This window comes from Fusarium fujikuroi, chromosome FFUJ_chr02 (genome assembly GCF_900079805.1).
Source record: "Fusarium fujikuroi IMI 58289 draft genome, chromosome FFUJ_chr02".
Classification (NCBI taxonomy): domain Eukaryota; kingdom Fungi; phylum Ascomycota; class Sordariomycetes; order Hypocreales; family Nectriaceae; genus Fusarium; species Fusarium fujikuroi.
Window position 1 is genome coordinate 2,505,418 of NC_036623.1, and position 26,166 is coordinate 2,531,583.

The 26,166-nt window shown below is 47.0% G+C and overlaps 8 protein-coding genes; 2 read left to right on the forward strand and 6 right to left on the reverse strand.

The window, feature by feature from the left end:
* Positions 1-2,095: 2,095 nt before the first annotated feature.
* On the forward strand, positions 2,096-5,674 carry FFUJ_04535 (retrotransposon HobS hobase; the record flags this gene model as incomplete). The annotated part of the gene is made up of 1 exon (XM_023572167.1): positions 2,096-5,674. The coding sequence occupies one exon, from the start codon at positions 2,096-2,098 to the stop codon at positions 5,672-5,674; it is 3,579 nt and encodes a 1,192-aa protein (XP_023427249.1).
* Positions 5,675-5,961: 287 nt separating this feature from the next.
* On the reverse strand, positions 5,962-6,695 carry FFUJ_04534 (uncharacterized protein; the record flags this gene model as incomplete). XM_023572168.1 has 5 exons in its annotated part: positions 5,962-6,087; positions 6,147-6,228; positions 6,283-6,420; positions 6,471-6,557; positions 6,613-6,695. 5 exons carry the CDS (start codon positions 6,693-6,695, stop codon positions 5,962-5,964), a joined length of 516 nt encoding a protein of 171 aa, XP_023426342.1.
* A 1,264-nt stretch (positions 6,696-7,959) lies between these two features.
* On the forward strand, positions 7,960-8,289 carry FFUJ_04533 (uncharacterized protein; the record flags this gene model as incomplete). Its single annotated transcript, XM_023572169.1, has 1 exon — positions 7,960-8,289. The coding sequence occupies one exon, from the start codon at positions 7,960-7,962 to the stop codon at positions 8,287-8,289; it is 330 nt and encodes a 109-aa protein (XP_023426343.1).
* Positions 8,290-8,665: 376 nt separating this feature from the next.
* Positions 8,666-10,332, reverse strand: FFUJ_04532 (related to aromatic-L-amino-acid decarboxylase; the record flags this gene model as incomplete). XM_023572170.1 has 2 exons in its annotated part: positions 8,666-10,134; positions 10,284-10,332. The coding sequence occupies 2 exons, from the start codon at positions 10,330-10,332 to the stop codon at positions 8,666-8,668; spliced, it is 1,518 nt and encodes a 505-aa protein (XP_023426344.1).
* Positions 10,333-12,752: 2,420 nt separating this feature from the next.
* Positions 12,753-14,219, reverse strand: FFUJ_04531 (uncharacterized protein; the record flags this gene model as incomplete). The annotated part of the gene is made up of 1 exon (XM_023572171.1): positions 12,753-14,219. One exon carries the CDS (start codon positions 14,217-14,219, stop codon positions 12,753-12,755), a length of 1,467 nt encoding a protein of 488 aa, XP_023426345.1.
* A 5,670-nt stretch (positions 14,220-19,889) lies between these two features.
* On the reverse strand, positions 19,890-21,314 carry FFUJ_04530 (related to catecholamines up protein; the record flags this gene model as incomplete). XM_023572172.1 has 4 exons in its annotated part: positions 19,890-20,075; positions 20,127-20,427; positions 20,479-21,104; positions 21,159-21,314. The coding sequence occupies 4 exons, from the start codon at positions 21,312-21,314 to the stop codon at positions 19,890-19,892; spliced, it is 1,269 nt and encodes a 422-aa protein (XP_023426346.1).
* Positions 21,315-21,989: 675 nt separating this feature from the next.
* On the reverse strand, positions 21,990-22,776 carry FFUJ_04529 (uncharacterized protein; the record flags this gene model as incomplete). XM_023572174.1 has 5 exons in its annotated part: positions 21,990-22,106; positions 22,162-22,203; positions 22,342-22,431; positions 22,483-22,547; positions 22,599-22,776. The coding sequence occupies 5 exons, from the start codon at positions 22,774-22,776 to the stop codon at positions 21,990-21,992; spliced, it is 492 nt and encodes a 163-aa protein (XP_023426347.1).
* A 1,017-nt stretch (positions 22,777-23,793) lies between these two features.
* FFUJ_04528 (related to glucan 1,3-beta-glucosidase) lies at positions 23,794-25,005 on the reverse strand (the record flags this gene model as incomplete). Its single annotated transcript, XM_023572175.1, has 1 exon — positions 23,794-25,005. One exon carries the CDS (start codon positions 25,003-25,005, stop codon positions 23,794-23,796), a length of 1,212 nt encoding a protein of 403 aa, XP_023426348.1.
* Between the last annotated feature and the right edge of the window lie 1,161 nt (positions 25,006-26,166).

Here is a 26,166-nt window from a genome sequence, read left to right on the forward strand (position 1 = left end):
TTATTTTTTATACTTTTTATTATATTAACTATCTCTTAATATATATAGTATTTATCTTTAATAACTATAAATTGCAATTTAACTTAATAATAATTCTATTTTATTATTAAAAAGGCTTCCTTAAGGGAGGTAATAAATAATTTAAAAACTAGCTTTAATATAGCCTTTTTCTTTAAATTTAACTTTTATATCTACTTAGCTATTAAAAAAAGGTCTATAAAGAGAAAGTATTATTATAAGGTCTAATAGTTACTTATTAACTGCAAGAAAGGAAGCTATAATAAAGAGGGAGGCTATAATAAGTTATTAGGCTATAGTAATAGCTATACTAATTTTAGCTAACTTAATAGAGGTATTAAAGGTAAAAGGTAAGATATTTTATTTAATTATACTATTAAAAGTTAACTTTTAATAGAAGAATTATTATTAATTTAAGGGTTAGTTAATTTAGCCTTTTTAGCTATAATTATACTAATTAAGGTAAGTAAAATTGCTATTAAAATTATCCCTAAAGGCAGTAAGAGCCCCCTATAGATATAGAATAGCCTTCTTTAGGTATAACCTCTTTAACCTACCTATATGAATGTATCTGTTAAACCCACTAAGATAAGAGGCAGTGCGTTATCTGATAAGGAACCTCATTTCCCTATAGAGAAGGTTATGTGACTAAATTACCCCGCTTTTCAAGTTAGCCAGAATAGCAAAAATAACCTCAATCAAGCACCAATTCAATCAGCGGGTTCAACAATTAAGAGTCTCAGAGTCGTACACAACTGTACAGCTGTAACTACCAATAACGAGTCGCTAATCGACAAAACGAACCGCTTTCGAAAGAAACCAATAACATCTATCCAACATGCCTCCATCGACCGGAAAAGGATACCTTCTAAATGGACCCGCTGACTGGGACTCCTTTGAGCAATCATACATTATGAAAGTCTCCGCTGAACGCGTCTACGAACTGGGAAGGCTCAATACCCCTGCTCAGTTCATAGACAAAAGGATCACAGAGCCAAGGAGGCCTGAGTTCAGCGACTACCTCGCGCGAGAGCAAAACGAAGCTCGTTCCCGCTCCACGAATTCCTCTCAGTCTACAGTCAGATCGTCGGATCCAGCCACATCGTACGTCGAACTTGTGCCTGAGGATCAAGAGGCATACAAGGCATCGATGGCAATATATAAGAGCGATCTTGATAGATATAATAAGCAAGCGGATGGAATCAGGAATGTCCTTAATTGGATGATTGAAAAGATCAATCCACACTACGTCGAAACATGCTCCCCTGCGATGAACGAATCCACACAGCATGACAATATTTCGATGTTCTATACGAACCTGAAAGCTGCGTGTGGGATCGACGATGCGCTAAGGAGAAAACAAGCTCGAAAACAGTATTTTGAGCTGCTAAAATTGGCTTCAAACAGTCGAACCAACTGGGAAGATTGGATTACCTCATGGGAAAAGGCAATGAGAATTGCAAAGCTCAGAGGGGTCGCAGAAGCACAACACTCAAATACATGGTTTGAGGATCTACAGCAGAATCTGGATGTTCAATTTAGGATATTCTTGCGAATTGAACAAGGACAGAATAAGGATGCAATTGAAGCAGGCACCTACCTTCCGCTAACTTTCTCTGCACAATTTCGCCAGGAAATTCAATCAATGAAGAGGAGAAGCGATCGCAATCCTAGAAATCAGGTGGCAAAAGGGAGCTTCAAAACCACGTTTCAAGACTCCTCCCCAGAAATAAGGAAGCGAAGCAGATCATCAACGGGAGAAACCAAGATAAGCCCAGGCAGAGAAGGATCAGCAAAACGACCTCGGGCTTCTATAGAGTTAGAATTGTGTATATTATGCGAGAAGAAGCACAAGAACGCCAACACGACATCTTGCTGGGTGGCGTTCCCTGAGAAGGCCCCAAAGAAATACCCTACATCACAACGTCAGCTTGATCTCTGGGAACAACGGCTTGAGGACAAGAAGGAAGTTCGAGAACTGTTTGAGAAACTCCAGCAGGAGAAACAAGACTCAAAAGAGAAGTCGGATTGACTATCGAGGTTTCAGCCAGTGATCTCAGAGAAGACAGCTGCATTCATGATAAAGAGCAGCGATTACCCGTTACAAACCTCGGCCATACTGGACTCAGGTACTACAATACATATCTTCAACAGTGCCAAAAGGTTCAAGAAACTAGGGATCGCAACAGCAGGGGATGGCGTCTTTGCAGGGTCAAGATGGCTACCAATCCTAGGATATGGGGAAGTACAACTAGAAGTATGCAACCTGGAAAATGAGCCTCAAAAGCTCGTTTTGAAGGGCGTTGCATACTGTCCAGAAATGGGCACTAACCTTATATCCCTGAGGAGGTTACGCCAAATTGGGTACTGGTGGGACCAGCGCAATAACTCAGATGTGATCAGACACATAGGTGGTCAGGCACTATGCAAATTAATGCTTAAACACGACCAATATGTAATGAGTTACATTCCCAAAACCGGGAAACAAGCCGCGTTTCCAACTAGGCACCTGCAATACAACTCATGGACTGCGAAAAAGCCAAACAACGCAAGGGCCATGACATGGCATCGCCGATTAGGACACCCAGGCCCTCGAAGTCTTGAACACCTTGTGAATCATACCATAGGAGCGAGAATCAAGGGACCGTCTACAATCGAATGTGACGTATGCGGATTGGGAAAGATGAAGAGGCAAGAGAGACGCGAACCTCGGATACGAAACTCGAATCCAGGAGAGAGAGTCTCAATTGACTTTCACGACTATCCTCCAGGATTACACCAGTACTCGTCATGCGGAATAATTACAGATCGTCAATCAGGTCTCTGTTGGGACTATTATTTCACCAATCGATATGATGAGAACCTTCTGTCAATGCTAAAACACTTTACCCAGATGCTTGAAACAATGTACAACATCAAACTACGAATCATCGAAACAGATAACGAGCTGCGAAAAGGCGGATTGACCCGCGCATGGCTCGAAAACAAGGGTATCCAAGTGGAAGAAAGTGCACCACGCACACAACAACAGAACGGCTCTGGCGAGCGTTCTGGGGGGGTAGTGAAAGAAAAAGTGCGGTTACTCATTATCGACAGCAAATTACCCTCTGGCCTATGGCCTGAAATTATGCGCACCGCAGTCTATCTCCTGAATCGAACCCCAAAACAAGGACTTCAATGGAAGACTCCGTACGAAAGCTTCTTTTCTGCGATTCAAAGCTCGCAAAACTACATCCAACCTCGTATTGGGCATATGAAAATGATTGGATGCAAAGCCTTTGCGATGACAAAGTCAGCTCAGCAGAAGGATAAACGCCTACAATCAAGAACAAACCCAAAAGCGTGGATCGGATACCTTGTGGGATATAACTCACAAAACATCTTTCGGATCTGGAACCCCCTGACTAATAAGATATATATCACTAGAGATGCTATCTTTAATGAGGAAGAATTCTTCAGCGCTAACGAGTTACAGGTGACAGAAACGATCGGGGAAGAAACCCTAGAAGAATTACAAGTGAGATTGCAATCACTTATGAACACTGAGCAAATCGATCAGGTCTTGGAACCTGTTCAGGGCCCAGACGAGCTTGAAAGCCAAGAATCGACTCTCGAAAATCTGATTGACGACTTGCCTACAGAAGAGGCAGAGCCAACAGAGGATCAAGAAGACGATGGTACAAAGTACACTCAAGCTCGATTCGAGCTCTTACCTACTCCTCCAGAAAGCCCATTTTCAAGCTTCTTAGCACAAATTGGAATACAGTCACCTGCAAGAAAAGAAGGACTTGACGTGGACCTGAAAATCCTCAATCAAGCCTTCAACGCCGGAACAATGGCTGTACCAATTGCAAAGCAAGAAGGAAAGCTGATAACAAAGGCAACGAGGAGCAGATACATCCGCGGAAGACTGAAGCCCAGATGGGAAGCGCAAAAGAGCCATATGAACCTCGTTCCAGACAAGGAGAGACTCCATCGGAGGAATCTGCCACCGGCTCCAAGCTCTTTTGGAAGTCTCACCGGTCACCGGTTCGAGGAGGAGTTCAAACAAGCGCAAAAGGACCATCTGGAGAGTCATAAGCAGATGCGATCATGGTCAGAGATTTCGAGGCTTGATCCCCGAATTGGAGACTCGCAAGTACTTGACTGTATGTGGGTCTTCACATATAAGTTTGACAAACATGGGTACCTGCGAAAATGCAAGGCAAGGCTTGTAGTTCGAGGAGACCAACAGTATAAGTCAAGCACAGATGATACATATGCTGCTACCCTTGCTGGAAAGTCATTCAGGACGCTTATAGCAATTGCTGCAAAATATGACCTAGAGCTCCTGCAGTACGATGCAGTGAATGCGTTTGTAAATGCAAAACTGCAAAGCAATGTATTCATGAAGCTGCCACCCGGTTACCGGAGTGGTGAGAAACAGGATCGAATACTGCTCCTACACAAAGCACTTTACGGTCTGCGCATCGCACCTCTTTTGTGGCAAATGGACCTCGGAGATACCCTCGAGGCTCAAGGCTGGAATCAAGTCCCAAATGAACCATGTTGCTATCGGAAGGAGAATATCCTTATGTTCTTCTACGTAGACGACATAGTATTTGCATATAAGAGAGAAGATGAGAAGAGTGCCTCTCAGGCTATTGAGCAACTCCAACGAAAGTATACACTTACTGGAGGAAAAGAGCTTCAATGGTTCCTTGGAATGGAAATCATTCGAGATCGAAGCTCAAGGCACATCTGGGTAACTCAAATCTCATACGTGGAAAAGATATGCGAACAGAGCACTTCAAAAACGCCAAACGCGTCTCCAATGTCAAAAGAAGAACTCCTCCCTAATGAAGGCACCGCCAGCTACAAGACAACTGCCTGGTATCGAAGGGCCATAGGGTCACTGCTCTACGCCAGTGTAATTACTCGGCCGGACATCGCATTTGCAGTATCAAGACTGGCACGTTTTATGACCAACCCAAGCGAAAAACATGTGGAGGCGGTGAATCGAGTTTTCAATTACCTAAACGACACTCGTTTCTATGCATTGGAGTTTGGTCCCGGAGAGGGGTTCGACGTTCACAGTGACGCATCTTTTGCAGACAATTCCCTAGACCGCAAAAGCTCTCAAGGCTATGCAATGAAACTCTTCGGAGGTCTAATAGGATGGCGAGCCAATAAACAAGACACTGTAACGACATCAACAACTGAAGCGGAGCTATTGGCACTCTCACAAGCAGCAAAGGAAGGTCTATTTCAGAAAAGGCTCCTCCAAGGACTACAACTCGAGCTGCCAATTGACCAAATGCACCTCGTCCTCTGCTCAAAAACTCGACAGATCGATCTCCAACTGTTTTGTGACAATAAACAAACGATCGGCCTCTTGAAGAATCCACTACAAAAATTAAAGACGAAACTGAAGCATGTGGATGTACACAACCATTGGCTGCGCGAACAACTAAAACAAAAGACCCTATCTCTTCAGTATAAACAAAGTTCAGAATTGATTGCAGACGGGATGACCAAAGCACTCCAGGGCCACTCACAAAAGGAAAGCTGCAAGCAATTTGGACTTGTGAATATTGAAGAGAAAATCCGAATGAGGAGAGAAAAGGTTACTGCGGAAAGAACGATTGAGGAAATCCTAGAGGAGTTGAAAATTTAGGAAAACAAGAGTCCTCTTAGGAAAATGAAGGTCCTTTTCGGGAAACGAAACTCATTTTCGGGAAACGACACTTCTTACAGAAGACTGACAGAGTAACCACAACGTCACAAATTTACCTTGAAGGAAATAGACTGTCTCAAGTTTTACAAAAATTCACAAGTTCACAAAGAAAGGAAATGAGAGGCATTTCCCCGAAAAGACGTTCAATTCATGAAATGCCCGAAGGCAATACCTACGGCGCCTAGCGCCGCGACGAAAACGAGCCCCGAAACACAAAAACGAAACGCTTAACCCAAGTTCACCCCCGCCTCGCGAAGGCGAATGTCGTGCTTATCAGGAAAGGTGTTGTCGGCGATACCATCGAGGATAACCTTAGCCGCAATGCGGCGCTTCTCCTTGATCTTCTGCTCGTCCTACAAAATCACCTAAGTCAGAAAGAGTCTCAAAAGTAGAAAACAAAGCGCCAGCTTACTTTTTCAAGGTCCTTGGTAGGACCGGGGTGGGCGCGGCAGTAGTCGAGAAAGTAGAGAGCGACAGGCAAGGCAGGCTTGGGACTATACAAATAAGTTAGGAAAACGAGAGTCAAAACCAGGAAACAAGACTCGTACATCTTCTTGCAGGAGCCACCCTCAACGCAACGCTCGTAGCGACGTTGCCCAGGAACAGCATAACAAATCCCATCGCTGCGACCACCGGTCGCACTGTTCAAGCAAGGAAGGCAGGGCGGAAATCTCTCAACAGCATCGCTAGCACTAATTCGCAAGTCGTAACCTGAAAACAAAGCTCGAAAACTTACACTTGTTTTGCTGCGGCAGCAGCAGCCTTCTGCTTCTTCTCGCGGGCCTTACGGAGCTTGCGAGACGAGGGACCACGGCGACGACGACTAAATCAAATGTTTAGCACCTCGAAACCATGAAACGAACTGCGTTGATACTTACGGAGGTGCGTTTTCATCTCTCTCCTCCTCAGAGGACGAGGGAGGGTCGGAGAGCTCCGACGAACCTTCTGGATCGTCAGGCATCGCGAAACGGAGCACGGAGAAGAAAAAGCGACACGGGAGAATATATATCTGGAAATGCTGCTCAAAAGTCAGTAACGAGGCTCCTTTCAAAGAAAGCAAAATGGCGAAGCGCAAGCGCAGCGCGCGCGCAGATATCACATACCGATTGATGGTGGTGAAGCTTGAAGAGAAAAGAAGAGAAGGAAATTCACAACAAGAGATAAGATTCATTTCTACGAGCTGCATTTGCTTACTAAGGCAATGAATCATGGGGCAACAGTATGGTTATTATTCTCTGAGCTGCCAGTGCCAGACACCGCCAGCCTGAATCACCATCAAACCTCATTTTCAAAATTCTGGAAATTCATCTGGGAAACCTACCGACCAAGACTCAAAGTGGAATGACCGGCTACGAGTACAAGATAACGAAAGGACACCTCATTTTCTTAAAACGACTCTCATTTTCCTAAAACGAGTATCGTTTTCAGGAAGGGACCTTTGTTTTCCTCCAAAGACTACTCGTTTTCATTCTAATTAAACGCAACTTCAGATCAGCCAAATTTGGCAAATCTGGGGGGGTATGGTTAAACCCACTAAGATAAGAGGCAGTGCGTTATCTGATAAGGAACCTCATTTCCCTATAGAGAAGGTTATGTGACTAAATTACCCCGCTTTTCAAGTTAGCCAGAATAGCAAAAATAACCTCAATCAAGCACCAATTCAATCAGCGGTTCAACAGTATCTGCTTTGCAGCCTGGTGAATTTCACCAGGCTTGCCGATCAGGGCCCAGGTCCTTCAATTGGGCCCTGGCACGTCAAGTTGCCAACCCCAGGGGCACGTCACCCCCAACTATGATCCTTGTCAAAGTTAAGCTTGACTTGAGAACTAAGCAATGACATTCGATCCTTAATGCTTAAGCGGCCCCGGAGATGCAAGCCGGCAGTAGTGGCGGAGGAGGTCTCTAACGGTTGGGTAAGGGTGTCTAGATTCCCATGGGGGCTTGAAGTTTATAACCGTGCAAATCTGCGCTTTTTCGTATATCTTGAGTTTACGTGGATGGCATCTTGATACTATACAAACGCAAAACGACGAACCACGTCAACTCCCTTGATAGTCACTCAGGAGAGACTCATACAACATAGGCCTGGAACTTACTCTTGGAGCATCTTATCGGCCATTTGAGTAGGGCTCAAGTTCTACCCCATCCTTGATTTTATCATCAAGCAAGCTACCATAATATCACACAACAATCAACTTGCTACACCGCATTTAATCACCACAACCATGGGAAGAAGAGACACATATTCAGAGCCTCCTCGGAGCCATCGACAATCCCGTCGCCAGCCTCCACCCCGCCGCGGCCCTCCCGTCAAACAGAGCGAATCCGGCTTCGATTGGACCCCAGGCATTGTTCTCGCCCTCCTTGGCGCCTTTACATGGCTTAGCCACGATTTTGATAACTACAAGAAGAAGCACGAGCACTGTGATGATCGAAGGAGAAGTCGAAGTCGCGATAGTGAGAGGGGAAGGCGAAGGTACCGATCGAGTAGTCGGTTTCCAGATGACGACTATGATGATTATGATTATCGGAATGGTCGGGGCTATAGCCGGTAAAGGAGGGTGAATAGTTATGATAATGAGTACACGGTTATGAAATGGGGGGTTCGAGGAGACGAGCATAGGAGGCATAAAGGTTGCATTTGGATGTCATTGTAACATTCTTAAAACGGTTACTTCAAGGTCAAGAGCCATAACAATAGTCGTTTCTCTTTTCTTCAAGTAGCACTTTGGTTTTCTGGCCGAATTGTGAGACAAGCATCAGAGGTCTAGTTACGAAGGCCCTTGAGAGCATCGAGGGCTTGAACAGACTTATCTTGATTCCTATCAGAATATTCTTAAAATTGGAGAAATTTCTTGACTATCGTTACATATCCAACACCAACACATAAATTGATGGTATTTCTCGTTCTTAATTGTTCGAAACATTCAGTTATAGGTTACATTCTAACCACTTATGCCCTTTAGCAATCTCATTTTCAGCCGTCTGCACCAAGACATCAAACATTCTCTGGACGTGTTGTTCCTCCACCTTTGTTACACTCGTACATACACGGATGGCAAACTTGTCATTCACAACGGTGGCGGTGAGGTAGAACTCTCCGGCAGCGTTAATGGCCTCGTACACTGCCTCAGTGCGGTCATTAATCTGTTGCTCTGACTCGCCATTGATGCGGATTGTAATAAGACCGAACCGAGCTGGCGTGAAAATAGAAAAGATGTCCCGACGGGAGTCTATCTTGTCTTCGAGACTTTCCGCCAGGTCGACGCCATTGCGGATATGCTTCTGAAGGCCACTGATACCATAACTTCGCATGACGAACCACAGTTTCAAGGAGCGAAATCGCCGCCCTAGAGGAATTTGCCAGTCACGATAGTCGGTGACCAACTCGTCGTCGCTATATTGATTTCGCAGATAAGGAGGCTTGATACTCAGAGCCTGTATAAGCCAAGAACGATGACGAACCCAGACGGCTGTACAGTCGAATGTGGTGAGAAACCACTTATGGGGGCTGAAGCTTATGGAATGGAATGACGAAAAGGCTCTGGCCAAGTGTTGGTATTCTTCCAGAACAAGCGCTGCACCAGCATACGCAGCATCGATGTGAACCCAGATGTCCCGTGGCGTATCAAAGGTTGGCTTGAGGGCCTGGGCAATACCCTCGAAATCATCCACAGCGCAAACATCGGTGGTGCCAAGGGTGGCAGTGAGGAAGAATGGTTCAAGACTACGGGCTCGAAGACTCTCAATAGTGGCAGCGAGGGCCTCGCCTCGGAGAGAGAAGCCATCAGCCTCGGATACTGGGATGGTAGCAAAGCGAACACCAAGGACTTGAGCGACCTTCTTAGTACTCGAGTGTGTGCCTGAGCTTCCAAGGGCCACTAGTCTGCTTCGAAGGTTCCAGAGTGCTTCATCCTTCTCTTCACTGCCGGGAGGGAGATGGGCTGTCACAGAAGCGAGATACTTATCTCTCGCAGCAGCCATGTTGACAATAAGACTCTCACTGATACTCCCATGAATGACGCCGCCACCATGGGTAGACCCTCCACTGAGAAAACACTCTGGCAAGCCCAACGCCTGGGCCAGCCAGTCCATAGCTATAGTCTCGAGCTCCGTAACAGCAGGACTACAGATCCAGTTGAAGTGTGCCCCGCTGAAGGCATTGGAATATATCTCTGCCAGGGCAGCTGGATAGCTGCTCGCACAGGGGAAGAATGCCATAAAGCGAGGACTGCTCCAGTGAGTGATGCCTGGGAGGATCTTGGACTCGATGTCTTGGTGGATGGCGGACCATGGTTCGGGGTCTGTTGGCGGAGAGGATGGTAGCAGAGGGCGTAAGTAGCCCGGTTTGACATTCGAGACAACGCGGTAATCGGCGACATTTTCGGTGTAGTCGGTCACTGAGAGCTTTAGTATGAGTTCGAACTTTCAAGGAGGCTTTGTTAATAGGCTTTGTACGGGCAAGGTGAAAAAGAGGACGTTCAATCGGGGTTCATTGTAGCTCGAGGAGAGTCATGATAGCTATTATGATTACGATATAAGGACTTACTCTCGTCAATTGCCGCCTTGGCAGCCTCACGGAATTCCTGAGCTTCCATGATGAGATTCGTATCGAAGAGAATGAATATAGGAGAAGATGAGCAGTGAAGAAGTTGAACAAGTTGAAGCGAATGAGACTTGATACTTGGCTTCTTCTTCAACAGCAAACGACCATCGTACTTATATCTATTCATCTTACTTGACTTAAAGAGGGCTATATACCCTCTCTACAGTCTCAATTATCGGGTCTCCCCATGAAAAGTGAAGCCCCTGTGCCGAGGCCTCATCGCTCTCCTTACTAGCCTTGGTATTGTCCATATTTCTGGGGCATCGTGATATCCCAGGTTTTGTATTGTTCCACTTATGCATTTCTCTGGACTAGAGCCTATTCGTGAATTAGCTGATGCTGATCTTCGAAATCCGTTCTACAAGGCTGAGGTTCTTGTCCTTTAGAGAGCAAACATGGCTCGGAACTAGATCTTGGTCTTAGTATTGTTCATTTGGCTGACGCCCTGAATTTGACGTGACAGGAGGGGCCAATGCACAATATAGATACTTGGACGATTGGCGGCGGGATCTATATTAATTTCCAGAATATTAGGGTTCAGTTCGATGTTGCTGATATGATTTCTGTTGGAAACCTAAGTCAATTAAAAAGCAATTCAAGGCAAGATGCTGTTAACTATGCAACATATATTTGCATAGTAAGTATTAACAGAGTCAGCAAGAAACTCTTATTCCTCTTCCTTGAAGTCTAACTCAGTTCCTAATGCAACGGTCTTGGCTTGGCAACGCCACCAAACTGCTGAACAATATCAAGCCTCCAAGCAGTGACCATGCTTCCAGTAGACTCGACTTCAAGCTTGCACTCAACCTGCTACACATCAAAATTAGAACGGCAAAGTCCACAGGGCTTGGCTGCAAACCGCGTAAGCCCTAAATCACGTTTCTTGGGCGTCTTTGTCCACTTAAACTTGTCACGCATTGTCCTTTCGACACCGCTTTCGAGGCTGAAGCTTATATGATCGGCAGTACTACGCTGGCTCCTGGAACAATATCCTCGCTCTTCGCGCTGAAACCTGTGGCGGCGTTGTTTGCTCTTTAGTGGCGGTACGTGAAATCTGAGCCACTGTGTAGACAGGGCGATTTCGCGAGAGACGATGTGCTATTGGGTGGTTAGGTGCTTGTAGGCATTTCGAGATCCAAGCCCTTTATTGCACGTCTTTGTTGTAATTCGAGTGATCTACCAGGAGGCAATGTTCGTTGGTAAACGAGGACAACCACAGTCTGTAGTAGATGTGTGGATCTGAGACAATGGCTCATCAGGAAATAACATTAGGGAGACATAACAGATCAAGTCCACTGAGGCCATTCCCAAATTGCATTTTCCCCCACCACCAAAGATATTCCACGGATTAAGTGATCTTTGGTGGTGCAGGGATTGCCAAGGATGAACCAGGTTAAGCACCATGTCCTATGTGCAAGCACTTCTCACTATATCATTCATCAATCGACAACGGACAGACATTGAACAAGGTTCACAGGCTCGGGAACCAGGACAGATGGCCATCTCTCCCTCCCTCCCTCTCTATCTCTCTCTATCCCAGATTTCCCACCAAATCTTTGTCAAGCTGCGCGCTCTTCAAGCAACCCCCAGAATCCACCAATGAACAGGCTCCGCTCCATCCCGTATGCAAGATCCCGCCTTGTCCCACGGTCCTAGCCAATCAAGTTCGAGCGCATGTCTGTATACTGCAAAGTGGAAGATCATGAGATTGCTACGGCAATAACATGGGAAAGCAAAACATTCTCGGATGTAACGCGATTAATGATTCCACAGCATGCTGGTGGTACGTGTGTAGCACTGTAGCACTGTAGCACTGTAGCACCGTAGCCACTGCGGTTTCGGCCAAGTTCGTTCACGTGGTTCATCGTCCGACGGCATTTCCGAAACGTTCCTTTTTGAGGCCCCTTTGGATGAGTCGACTGTGGTCTTGTCTGTCATTATTAATACGTAAGAAAATGCCGATTTTTGTACACCCGGAGAAATACGCGCAGAACAGCAGATCACATCAAGAAATCAAGAAATGTTGGAAGATTATCATATTCTTCTATAACAAAAAGGATCATGTGGTGGTTCCACGTCTCTAACATAGTAAAACTCGCTTCGGAATGCGGTGTCCGATTCCCATTTTATGTAATCCCGATGATGCATCCCCGGTATAATGCTTGTATGTATATGCAACGTCCTCTAAACTCCAAAAAAGATGCCAAGAACCATTCTTGACAGAAAATCGAATCGTTTTTGAAAAAGATAGTCTCGAGAACTCCTCGCTGAGTAATGCAATAAACAAAGGTCATAAAAGTTTCCCCTTCTCCCCCTTCTTTTCTGGAAACGTGGTATCATAAGAACTTTTTGGAACAGATCCTCCTCCATTAATATCCATTAAGTCGTTTTGCTTGTAAAAGTTGCTGCCATCTAGGCAACTGCCACTTGGGCTCGCATTCGCATGTCTTCGTAGCCAGGAAGCACGCTGTTGCCCTGGAATCGAGCATCGGGAACCTGCATGAGGCGGGGCTGCAGGTGAAGGTCGACATCGGCTTCTTCAGCCTCGGCGATGGCAGCGTCAAAAGAAGGAAGCTCATCATCGTCGATGTGGTCGTAGGTGTTCTCGACAGCCACCTGGATGGGGATGCTGAGGTTGATGTTGGTGTTCATGGAACCAACAGATAGGGTAAGGTGGAGGATATAGGCGCGGGCGCTGAGGCACGAGTAGAAGGTAGGGAGGAAGAGCTTGCTGTTGGAAGTGGGCAGGTTGAAAGGAACATCGAGAGTGGCGTAGCGGCGGACGTTGTACTTGCTGGCCTTTCTGTTGCGCTGGGTATCATCAGACTCAGATGTCTCTCCCTCGTTCCAGAAAGCACTGTCATAGCCGGAGTCCCGTCGAGAAGCAGGAGCCTCATCCTCCCATGTGAGCTGGGTATCAGGTCGCATGGGGACAGGTGTAGTGGTGGAGTAAGTTAGCGATGGGGTGCCCTGGTGCTTGACGCGAGAACCCAAGTTAGGGAGCTGTGTCATGGGAGCGCTGCTGAAGAAAGTGGTTGCGTGGAGCTTAGCGCTAACAGAGTTGACCTTGGGAGGAGTAACATCCTTGGAGGTAGAGCTGAACTCGAAGTTGACCTTCAAGTTGGTACCGCTGGCGTTGAGGAAGTTTCCAGAGAGCATAATGGCACTGGGCTGAGAAGCCGTAGTGGTGAGCTCACCCTGCTTGGCAGAGAAGAGGTTCTTGCGGATGGGCTTTGTCTTGGAGAGACAGTAGCGCTCGTCCTTGGAGCAGATATCAAGAGGGGCATCCTCGGGCATGGCGGGGAGAACCTTGACCATGTGGAAGCTATCAAGTGGCAAAGTTCGGCCCTCCTCCTCACTGTTCTTGGTAGCCACGGCACGGATGCCATATTCGATGTGAGCCATGTCGGGAGACTGGTCGTTGCGCTCCCAGAAACCCATGGTTGGGGGGAGCTGGAGGTGGTGATCCCTGATACCCTCATGCTCCACGGGGTGGTTGCATGCGCTGAGGGTAAGTTGGTGGGGAACAACAAAGTGGAAGGGGATTGTATATGTGCGTCCAGCCTCGAAGACACGATTGCTGGGGAAGTCTGCCGGGCTGAGAGGCATGCGGAGCTTCATGAAAGGACGAGAAGCGTAGTTGGCGCTGGAATATTGGCTGACAAAGTCAACACGGGTGTAGGCAGTGCCAGTGAAGAAGATCTCAAAGCCATCATAAGCAACATCGCGCTGGGCGTTGATGATGACGCTTCCTGTGACCTTGGAGCCAGAAGTATACGACTTTGAGCTCCAGTGGTGGTCGAGCTTGATGTCGATGCCGGATTTGGCAGGACGGGGTCTAGTAGACCGAGGTCCGTTGTCCGATACAGAGTTGGACATTGTGACGATTGCAGAAGAGCAGGATGATACTGATGCTGATACTGATAAGAGATTTGACGATGTGATGGGAGGGCAAGGCCAGAGTCATATATATAGTATTCTATATAAAAACAGAAATGCGGCGGTACCGTACCCGTTACTTTGGTTCGTGCTCGAGCTTGCCCTGTCTAGGATGCTGAGGTGCTTCCAGGGGGGAGGGGCGTTGATTGCTAGGGGCGTGCGCGCTGTAAGTTGGTGGGACCCAGGGAGCGCGTGCTCTTGCTGCTGGGTCTCGCGAGTCTGCAATAGTTGCTAGATCGTGGTCGAGACTTGAGACGGTAATTTGGTGATGGGAAGGACAGCTCGTTTACTGCGTTGTGACTAGGTATTACACATTTCCTGGGGGTGCAAATGGTGACGACGACGGGCTTTAATATCACTCTGTCGACGCAAGGCGTAGGCTTTCTGATGTGATCCAAAATGCCTGGCTGACATATCGACAACCACCAAAGTTTGAAAGCCGGAAGGAATGTGAGTTGGATGGCAGCCAAAAGCACATCATCAGCCACTATTTTAGCCATAAAGGTGATCTGGAAAGGTTGGAGAAAAGTCTTTTTTGCTTCTAAATAAATCAACTTTAGAGGGGTGATGAGTTGGAGAAGCCATCTACAAGGGCTCTAGATTTGGAGTAAGTCATGATGGGAGGGAGCACGGATTGTTGACCGTCTACATGTTTGCATCTTTCAATATTGAACATCTACGCACGATATTGCTCGACTGCAGTCTTTGCTACGAGGTTTCCCTTTCCAGATCCGACCTCCTCGGAAATCTTACCACTGTTACTCCGTACTCTTCACGAAACACACCCAGAGCGTGGTTGAAGAGCTGGATCAAACAGCAGACCCTCTCTTCTTACCTCAAAGATATCCACGATGAGCTCCATCGCGGTACCGGTACCTTAACTGAGTCTCTCTCTCACTTACACGGGCGACTCGCTCTGAAGAAAAAAAAATATGAAGTGGGGGTATGAGAAAAAGGCTTCCGAGCTTTGTGAGCCATCCGACCGGGGTTCGACAAATCGTGCATGACTAGCGCCGATGGTGGAGAAGTGGTTACAGGCTCTTCAGTGCCGAAGGGGTCCTTGTTTGCCTTGTCGTGTTCATTCCCGACGTCTCCAACAGATCCCGTTCCTGACTGTGCGTGCGTTTGCAGCTGGGCCCGGTGCGACTGTGACCATCTCCAACAGCCCAGCTCAGAGGAGAGGCTAATAATAAAACATCCGATAGTCGGCTTCACGTCTTGAAGCTGCTTGGCTTGATTAACTTTGGGTTAAGGTAGGACGCTACAGTTTCTTGGCGCGGATGAGAATCCGTTGATCACCAAATTACCAAATCAAATGTTCAATTCAATTAAACTGTCTCTTGTAGTTCAGCGTCTCAGGAGAGATCCCTTCTAAGTAAACATTGGAAATGTCGTTCGGGATGCTCCGAACAAAGAGTCACCATGGTGGCCACACAGGGAGAGAGTTAATCGGAGATTCACGGCCGGCGTCATCGGGTTACGAGAGTTAAGCATTGCATAATAATAGCAACACATAGCACAATGCATACATAAGGAGGGTAGGTAGCTATGATTGACAGGCTGCTGCAAGGCACCACCTCCAGCCCAGCCAGCCATGTTTCCATTTGTTCCATGCTTTCCATGCACTCATTGCATGGTTCTAGCAATTTCTGGTGTGAGCCGGCCCGTCTTCCAAGAGCCTCACCTTGACCCTCGCCCAGCTCCTCACACCATCACAGCTCAAGCCATCTCCAGGCCGGAGCTACTATTCCTTTGACCCTACAAAAATGGGAACAAGATACAGATATCGAGATCTGGGACGTCACTTGCGCGGCCCAAATTCCTGATGCCTTGGATTAGGCTCTTGATGATGACGCTGAACTCACACAAACTGGGGAAGAAACTGGAGTTGCAATGACTTCATGATTCCCCACGTTTTCGCCTTTGCAATGCTGATGCACCGAAAATCTCGCTGAGGGTGAAATATGAACCTCTACGGGCTGGTGTTAACCGAAAAACAAAGGTGTATCTGGATGGAAATTTACGAGAAACCTGATACACCTCATCCTCTCTCCATCTCCCATCGCACCTCTCCGGACAACCGGCCGATGGCCTTTTTTTTCCCTCTCCCTCATGCCGTAAACCGGCGGTCAGAAAATGAGAGCTTGCTTCAGCTGCCGCCTTTCCGTGCCTAATACAGGACAGGCTACGGAGTACACCACGGAAACGTAGGCGAACATCGTGAGATGTTCTAGAGTCTAACAAAGCCCAAGAGGGGGAAAGAGTCGCATACTACAATTCCCATTACATGAGGAATTCCTGTTTCGACCTGGCGCATCAGAATCAATAAAGCCTGGCGATGGCAAATGCTGGGGTCAAAGTCTTAACCTAACCGTTTCGACGCCTGTGCCCGGTTCTCGAACCTGGAGTTTTGGTCTAGCTCGCCCGCGATTCCTAACTTTGACTCCATTCACTACTCAGTCTGACTCTGTCTTGGTCGACACGCAGATGTCGTTAGCCCTTTTCTCCTCAACGATATCCCTGTCAGGACGAGACGGGCTGTATAAGCTTTGGAGATGGGGACCGCTTCGCCTGGGGATAGCTACCTTTTAGTGAAGCCCCCCACGAGTCAACGTTGGCGAAAGGACCCCGAGTTCACGATTCGAAGGGTTGCGTGGCAGCGTCTCGTTTTGCATCGTGGGCTTCATTTTCATTTTCCTTTCCTTTCCTTTCCCCTCATGGCGTTATGTGTTATTGTTACTCACTGTTTTCACCACTCCGTTACACCCCCCCAGTCTTGACCCTCCCTCCCTTATTATGTATTATCCCTTTCTCCTTCGCTGGCGGCTATTTTTTTCTCCAATTGCCCCTCCCACCATGAGTTGAGACCATCCACCCACGCCATCACGATGCCGCACGATGCCGCCGCCAATGGCCGATTTTCGACGGGCATCCCGCACCGTAACAGCAAACAACGTGTTCTTATTTAGGAAGCGTGGCTGGATAGAAATTCTCGTTTCGCCATGTCAGGGCCCGATATCGTCAGATGTCCACAACTCGCGAGTATCAATTAGGAAATCTCACAACTAGACGTGCATCTTTACTCTGGGGAACGTTCCCCGTCCCACTTTGTGCTTTTACGCAACAGAATCCTGCCACCACAATCACAGTCGTAGTAAATATGGGCTCTTGAGCTACCGGCAGAAGATCACGAACAAAGCATTCAAGCCCAGATGCGGGGAGAAGCAAATTTCGAGATAACACGGGGAAGCTCAGGCCGCTCTGCAGAAGTGGAACAGCCCATCCTCATGCAGAGTTTTGAAGCTACTGTAGCTAACAGAAACTGGAGATGGTGCTAGTCTCCGAAGCGATCTTCTCACCGTCTCCGAGCCGGCTTCGTGTCAGTTGGTTGGCTAACGGCCCTTGCATGCCTTCTCCTTTCGGCCAGGCACAAACTGTCTTGTTGATCTGAAGGTGTTGATCGTCGTTGAAACGCCAAAACACCAAGATTCAACCTCACGATAGTTGAACCAACTTCAACTTCTGTTCCCACAGCTATCGCCATACACCATTTGTGTGTTTTCAGCCCTCGTTTCAACCCTTTTCCTTCTCCTGGTTACCCTTTTCGCCCCCATCTTGGAGTCGGTGAGTCAAGCCTTGACTCGACTCACACCTATCTCCCCTTTTTTTTTTCCTCTTCATTCCCCTCCAACCTCTTCGTCTTGAATATCCACCTTTCACTCAACCGGTCTCAATTCCGATATTGACACTTTCTTCCCTCTTCACGATAGCTACACCTAGCGATATTGCACTCAAGCTCAGCAGACCTGAAAAATTCTCTTCTTCCTTTGACCCACCGTTAAATCCACCTGGGCTTGTGTTAATTAGGAAGCCAAGAGCCAACTCATTCAGCACAGGTCACTCTCGGTATGAGTGGCTTCACCTTGATCGCGATCCACTCTCCACGTTTCTATCGCGACATGACATTGCCGCGCTCAGGGCAAGAGATTGTGAGCCACTCGTGGAGGCACACGCAAGCTCAGACGTAGATGGTTTCTTGTCCTGCATCATGTATACCGAGGAAGCACCTTACACTCCACTGCCACTGCTCCATATGGTGTTATTATATGGCAAATGGTTTCTTTTCCATTCTCCATCTGACTCTTATGCTCATTCCATCAACCCGTAGACCCCCCTGATCTTTCCACTTTCCGGATACCGGAAACACGTTCACAAACAGGCCCATGTCGTTCGCACTAATGAGGCTCTAACTCAGTCCATCTGGTGATACGTCGCTCACCCGCGGTCCACCTACTATGGATATAGCCGCCGTGCATGTAGATGCCCTAGCCCTGGGCTTTTTGCTCGACAAGTACCGTTTTAGGGGTCCAAGGACCATCCCGGGGCTTGTGCTCTGCCGTATCATTGGCTGGTGAAAGATCTGATGGTGGGCGTCCGGTTGCCGAGCAAAAGGCTTATTTCGTTGATCTGATAACATTAATCAGCGGTGGTGCTTAGTGAAATTGCGGCTCAGTTATCGATGTTGATTAGTGATTCTTTTCAGCGATAGATTGAGGGCTTGTGGGGTTATCTTTGATTCCATCCGCTTGATGAGGTTCTCACCGGTTCATATTTCAGTGGCGACACATGGTAGAAAGGAAACAATAATCTCTTCAAAATTAACCCACTCACCGCATTCAATGGATACTGCGAGAATATTCGATAATCGAGGGAACTGTTCGTGATGGTCACTATTAAGTCTCAGCCGTTTCTCTTCATTGGCAATGATTCCAAAGAAGAATGAGGAGCTCTTGCTACCCTAAACAGGAGCATTCTCTCGAGCCCTACCTATTCAGAGCATCAACCAACAATACTCCTGCAGTAATATTACAGTGCTGTTCTACTACTAGACCAGTTGCACTTGCTGATACAGAGTCGTCATTACACATACGATTGCCATTGACATGTAGATGAACATTTGATACTCGACACTTTTGGGTGGAAATGGAGCTGTGACACCCATGCTAAGCAGACTCTTCCAATCAGCAATGTGAATAAAACGAATGGCGCAGTATTATCAGCACCGAGAAGCCAAGTAGTAGAACTTAAGAGATCTCGTAGTAAAAGGACAAACGGATGTAAAGAATAGCCTAGACAAGAATCTCCTTGTTTATCCTGAATTTCAGTCTTTTGAGACATACCCTAAAGTCGAGCCCGAGGTGAAAATTCGCTGAAAGATATCTTCGAACAGTACCAGTATCAAGTCAGCGGACTTGATTTATGGCAAAGGAACAAGAACCAAAATTTGCCCTAGATTTATCGTTAAGATGCAGGTATCACACAGAACATAAGATGTGAGGCCATAATTTTCTTGTTACAGGCTTTGAAGTTCCCAGGCCTGGACTCAAGCCTCGACTGTATAGATTTATCATAAAAATTGATTTCCCGGACTCTCAAACCACCAGGAGGAGATCAAATCAGCTTGGACTATTCTCAGGCACACTCATTCCCCGTGAGAAAGACATTTATCAAAACGATGCATGACAAACCCATGATATCTCAAACTCATATCTATACCCGCCGCTTCATCTAATACACCGCTCTCATCACATACATCCACTCACATATACTCTAGTCGTGCCACGAAATATACAACATAATGCCAGCGCCAATAGCCACGGCAGAGAACTGAACAAGCATATTCTTAAGCTCCTTAGCCTTGTTAGGACCAGTCTCAAGAAGCTCAGGGATGACGGCAACGGTTCCAACGTAGAGGAATGTACCGGCAGTGAAGGGAAGAAGCATATCACCCCATGTCTACAACAAATCAGCAAATTATTCCGGGGTGTGAGTGTTTGTATAACTTACCAGGCTAGTTCCCCAGATACCCTCATTACGGCCCATGGGGATGTCACTGCTAGGGCTACCGAACTCCTGAATAGCAATGCCAATGAGCGTACCGAGGAGAGCACCCAAGGCAGTGATAAATTGCGAGCCCATAGCAGCTCGCTTAGAAAAGCCGGACTGGATGAGAAGAGCAAAATCGCCAACCTCGTGTGGGATCTCGTGAAAGAAGACTGCTACGGTAGTGGTAGCTCCGATGGTAGGAGAGGCATAGAAACTGGCAGACATGGCCAAGCCGTCGGTGATGTTGTGTGTAAAGTCGGCACTGTAAGTGTTAGTACAGTTTCAAAAGATCAAAGCCGTGAAATCAACATACATAAGGTTCAAGTAGCCGCCAAGCTTGACGCTAGGGTTGATTTCCTTCTCAGGCTTCTCAACAGCATTGGCAACAACAGCACCCTGGTCCTCATTACCCTTCTTGCGAGACTTGACAAGACTATCTGTAGCATCAACACCGGAAGAAACTGCCTTATCCTCACCGTGAGAATGAGTGTGCGTATCACCATGTCCGTGGGAGTGGTCATGACCAGCTCCACCTGTAGCAATTCGTAGGCCCTTATCCATAGCGACGAATGTCATAAAGCCCACCAAGATACCCAATCCAAGCACAAGGTTACGATTAGGCTCGACAAGTACGAACTTGACAGCCTCATCATGGTCCTCACCAACGAAAATCTCGGGGAGAAGGTGGAAAAGAGTGTCCCCGAGAAGACCACCCACAGCAAAAGCAACCATGACGGAAAGAGAAGCAGGATCAATGTTGGTCGGGCAGAGGGCGAGAAGGAAGTTCGGCGGGCCGGAGATGTAGAGGGTCGCAAGGAGGGCGTTTACGGCGGGTGAACCAGGGAAGAGAACGGCGAAGAGGCGCGAGGTCATCGACGATGGGGCAGCAGCATGGTGTGCGTGCTTTGCGGCATTGAGTTGCTCGACAATTGGGCAGGTCTGGAGGATCGAGTCAGCACAGGACGTTTCGAGGGAGAGCTAAACTTGGTGTACCTGGAGTTGGGTGTCGAGCTCCTCAAGACTCATGTTGTCAATATTGAGATTGTTCACGGCCTCGACATGTTCGTGATCATGGCCCGCGTATGCAAGGCCGACAAGAAGTGCGAGGCAGACAGCCGAGCAAACGACGCTCCGACGGGTGAGCGCCATGTCTATATCTGTCCTTAACAAAGACAGCTTGGTTGTATAAAAAGTAAAGAGAAAGACAACAAAAAACAAGGTAAAGGAACGAATGGCCCCGTTCAAGCAGAATAAACCCGGGAACAAGAGGTCAAAAAGAACAACTCAGCTTGACTTGTATTGTTTCAATCCAAGTTCAAGTCGAAGTTGAAGTGAAGCTGGGGATGAAATGGGGATATTCCTAGACTAGAGGCAGATCGGATAAGCCAGGGGGAGGGGCTTAGATGCCACTCTAAGTCGGCCAATGAGCATGTTGCGCGCCCGGCTGAAGGGTGAAGTATCCACTCCATGCAGGGGAGCTCCAGAGCTATTGACGGCCTCACCAAGAAATCGAATGCGAAACCTAAAAACCAATAGATATCATCCTAAGCTTTAGGATAATATTATCTAAGTCAAGACTCAATAAACTAAATATTAGGAAACCCCTTCTAAGTTTTGATAATATTTCCTAAAATGGTCCTAAGATTATCTTTGTTCGTTCTTTCGTGTTGGTCACGCGACCAGAGATATAAGTCCAACTGTACGGAGTATGAAATTGATGTATCTTCCTACTTGGCTGCGCAAGTGTAAGGGAGGGGGGGTTTACAGCCTTGATGGATCTTGTTATAGTGGTTTTGGTAGAATTGTAGACAGCCCTGGACACCCCTATTCGATCTGTATCGCTGACACGCTCTCCGAGACTTTGTCCGTCAGCTTCTGGTCAGCGGTCTTCTTCTTCTTGTTGTTCTTTTTGTTCTTCTTCTTTTCAATCCTTCCAGTTGCCTATATGCCTAAGTTAGCAAGTTATTTAATAGAGATATATGGATAGTAAACTTACAATGCGAAACGTGCACCCGGTTGGGGCCATCTGCCTCCCACCCTAGATAGTGATCGTACCAGCTAAGACTAGTTAGTATACATAACTTACATAACTCATAGACGGGATAAATACTTACAAACAAGACGGCAAGTGTCTAGGAAGACCTGGACACCCCTATCCGATTTGCATTGCCTCAACCTCCTTAGAGACGCTATCTGCCAACTTCTCATCGGCCTTCTTCTTCTTATTGTTTTTCTTGTTTTTCTTTTTCTCGACCCGTCCAGTCGCCTATATACCTAAGTTAGTAAGTTATTATAATCTGGTAAAGGTAGAACTTACAATCCGGAAGGTGCACCCATTTGGGGCCATCTGGCCCCTACCGCTTAAGATGGTAATAGTGCCGGCTAAGAATAGTTAGTATGCATAACTTATAAATGGGAAAAACACTTACGAACGAGACGACAGGTTTCGGCCGTGTGATTGGCCTTCTTGCAAAACGAAGAAAACAGTCGAGACCTCTTTTTCTTTGTGGCTGGGGCCTCTCAGAGGGTTTGAGGGATGTCTAGGAGGCCAAGAGTCAATAAAGGATAAAGGGATGAAAGTGCCGAGAATCGCGAGCGCTTGGCCAGCCATTTGGTGTGCAGTGACGACCACTGACAAGAAGGGAGGTGCGGCATATAGCTGTAGCAACTCGTATGAGAGAACATGGAAGTGAAGCGTACAAAAGAGGTAGGGCGAATGAAGGGATCGTTGACTTACGGTTGGTTTGTTGATGATGATAATAATAATAACGATAATAATGATGATGGCTGAAGAAGAAAAGAGAGAAGAAGTCGTCACTTGTAGTTGTTGTTGCTGAGAATGAACAAGGGAAGGAATACCTTAGGTCGCCAACTTGCGGTTACCGTTGGTGCCAATGAAGAAGGAAAGAACACTGTCTGTCAATTAGGTAGGTAGGTACTTAAGTTCATCAATCCGCAGGAAGTGATAAACTGTATCCTACTGGACTTTTTTATCTGATCTGCTTTGCATGACCAATATAAGTAACCTACTTTAAGATTATTTTAAGAAATATTTTATAATTTTAGAGGAGACTTATCTAATATTTATTTTATTAAGTCTTACTTTAGATAATATTATCCTAAAGCTTATAATAGTATTCTGTATGGTTAGACTGCTTTATGAGGGCAGGCAAGATCTCTCTTAACTAATTACTTTAATAATCTTGAGTTTCCCCTGGATTGACTTTTCCATCACCTATCCCAGAAGATATCAAGGTATAAATTATTATAAAATCGTGTTCCTATCTTAAGTAGCTGCTCTTCTCTATCACAGACAGGTATATTACGTTGATCTCTTTTCTGTAAGCATGTTGGGGATCATCCGCTTACGAGCGCCATTAGATAAAGCTCTGCTCCTGTCACCTTTTCTCGCTGTTAATTGACTTATCGAATGCCATAATCGACCAATGCCTCAAAATTATAGAACTCATATTATTCAATTGTCATCGTATACACATGCCGACTCATTGGTAAATCATGTGCTCATATGTATGTACTCAGGTGCGCCTTGTTTTTGTCCTTCCCCGATAACCATTACCAATTCCGATTCTATATCCAAGAAATCATAACTCAATCATAAAACTCCCGCTTACAATAGAGCAGCGGCAAGAATGAATGCTACAGCAGCAGCACCCATTGAGTTGAGTTGCTGAGCACCGCTGCCAGGCTGAGGGGTTGTGGCAGAACCACCTTTGCCGGAGGTAGAAGAGGGAGTGGGCACAAGAGAAGTGGCAGTGCCAGACACGACAGGCACAGTTCCGTTGGTATAGTTACCAGTTGCGAAAGAAGGGCTGACGAAGCGGTGCTCAACGTTGCCGGACGCATCATTACTGCGGCTGACCAGAGTTCCCTTCTTGCTCTTCTCATCACAGCTGAGGTCGTAAAGGGGCTTCTCGGTCAACTCGGAGCCAATGACGCCAAAGCTGGGGTTGGGAGTCTGGGGAGCAGAATCCTGGAGTGTGTACCACCAGACATTGATATCTCCAAACATAGGACAACCGACATCCTCGTAGAACGTGCGAGCATTCTTGGTAGAGGGAACAGCCTTGCCATATGTCTTGCCGCTGACGGGCCATCCGGTCTCAGTGACCCAGATCTCTTTTCCTTTAGCAACAGCCTTGACTTCGTCCCAGGCAGCCTTGAAGAGGTTTGCACCCTCTGAGATGGGGTTGTTCTTGGTATCTTCGAAATAGGGATAAGCGTCCATGCCAAGCCAGTCACAGGCATCAATGACGGCATTGTTGGAAGCATTGGCATATGCGGTCCATGTATCGACATGACCGATAGGGACAGACTCAAGGCAAGTGCCCTTGATAGCAGCACGAGTCTGCTTGATGTAGTCGACGAGGACATCAGGGTTGGTACCCGGGTTCTCATTGGCCTTGATACCAGTAGGAGAAATACGGTAGAGATCCTCACTGCCAACAGAAATACCCGCGACAAGGTCGTCAAGCTGTCCACAGTATTGGTCGACAGTGTTCTTGAGAGCGGCGATCTCGTTGGCAAAGCCGTCACCAGAAGCCCAGAGACCAAAGAGCAGACTGGTCTTGGTCTTGATGGCAGCAGGAATAGCAGAGATGGGTTGGTTGGTTGAGCCACCCTGGATCATGGTGTAGAGGCGAGCACTGGTGAAGGCGCCACCGGTGCCCTCGAGACCAGCGGCGGTCCTGAACTCGTTCTCAAAGTCGGACTGAGCCTTCACTGTTCCGTCTGTGAACGTCGAGCCGTAGTTGAAACCTTGGAACGCAGCGCTGGCCGAGCCTGCGAGGGCCATTGTGAGGAGACTGTTGATGGAAGGCATTGCGACTGATAGGATGATAATAGTGTAACACAAATACAAGAAACTCTGGACTATAGTAACGAGAGTATGTCCTTGGGAAAAAGAGAAAGGTACAGGACAGAAATATGGAAGATGGACAGGAAAGAGAAGAGAGACGGAAATGAGATTGTCTTAAGAAGGTGAACCACAACTAAATCGAAGACACGTCGAAGATGAATAATTCTACGTACTCATGCAGGTACACGCAGACACGCACGCATCCGAACCAATTCGAGGCCCGATCGAGGCAGACTCTTCACTCAACTTGTATAGTTACTCCAAGAATACAAGGTCACTTACGAATCCACATGGCAAACCAGTGGCAACATAGGTCCGTCTGAAGTCACTCCGTCGGCCCGTCAGTTGTTGAGGTTCCCTCATCAGTTTCCCGATCAGTCGTTGGATAAAAAGTCTAACACGCCACTCGCGGGATAAAAGAAAGATCGAGGACGTGTCACTCCCTTACACTGTATTCATGGTGAGCTCATGGTGCGAAATACGTGGTTCAGCATCGAGGCAGCCAGTGTGAGGAAGTCTGTGTAAGTGTGGATTCGGCTTCGTAGACTTTCGATCGAAGGACGCCATGAAAAGTCAATTCGGGCCAAGGATGCGCGTTTTGCCGGTAGCCGTTGGCCGTTGGTAACGACAAAAGAAACGGCCAGAAAAAATTTCGAGGCGATTAGTTACAGGAATGACTTTTAAAATTCGGAATGGAAACAACCCCAGAGAGTGATGAGACAACCGAAAATAGCAACCATGTCAGTTACCCCGGGAAGAAGATTCCGGGGAGCATAACCGTGTCTTGGCTTTGGCTAAGATCTTGACAGCGGCTCCTGAAACATGACCACCCAATTTCGAAGCTTCAATATCGATTCAAGCAGGGATACCGATGGTAGTATTACAGCGCAAGTCTCCAGCATTGCAAAGTGACTTGGATCAAGAATAAGCTTCATTTTCTTAACTCGTCTTTGAGCAGTAAAGTTCGAGGCTTGAAATATGGCTGAAAAATCAACCATTGAGCACTACTCTAAGTGGTGGAAGAAGAGCCAGAAGCAAACGAGTCATTTATCTGCTTCAATGGAGATAATACACGTCTCTAACCTCTGTTGAAGTTGTGCGACATTTTTTCCATCTTTATTTAGG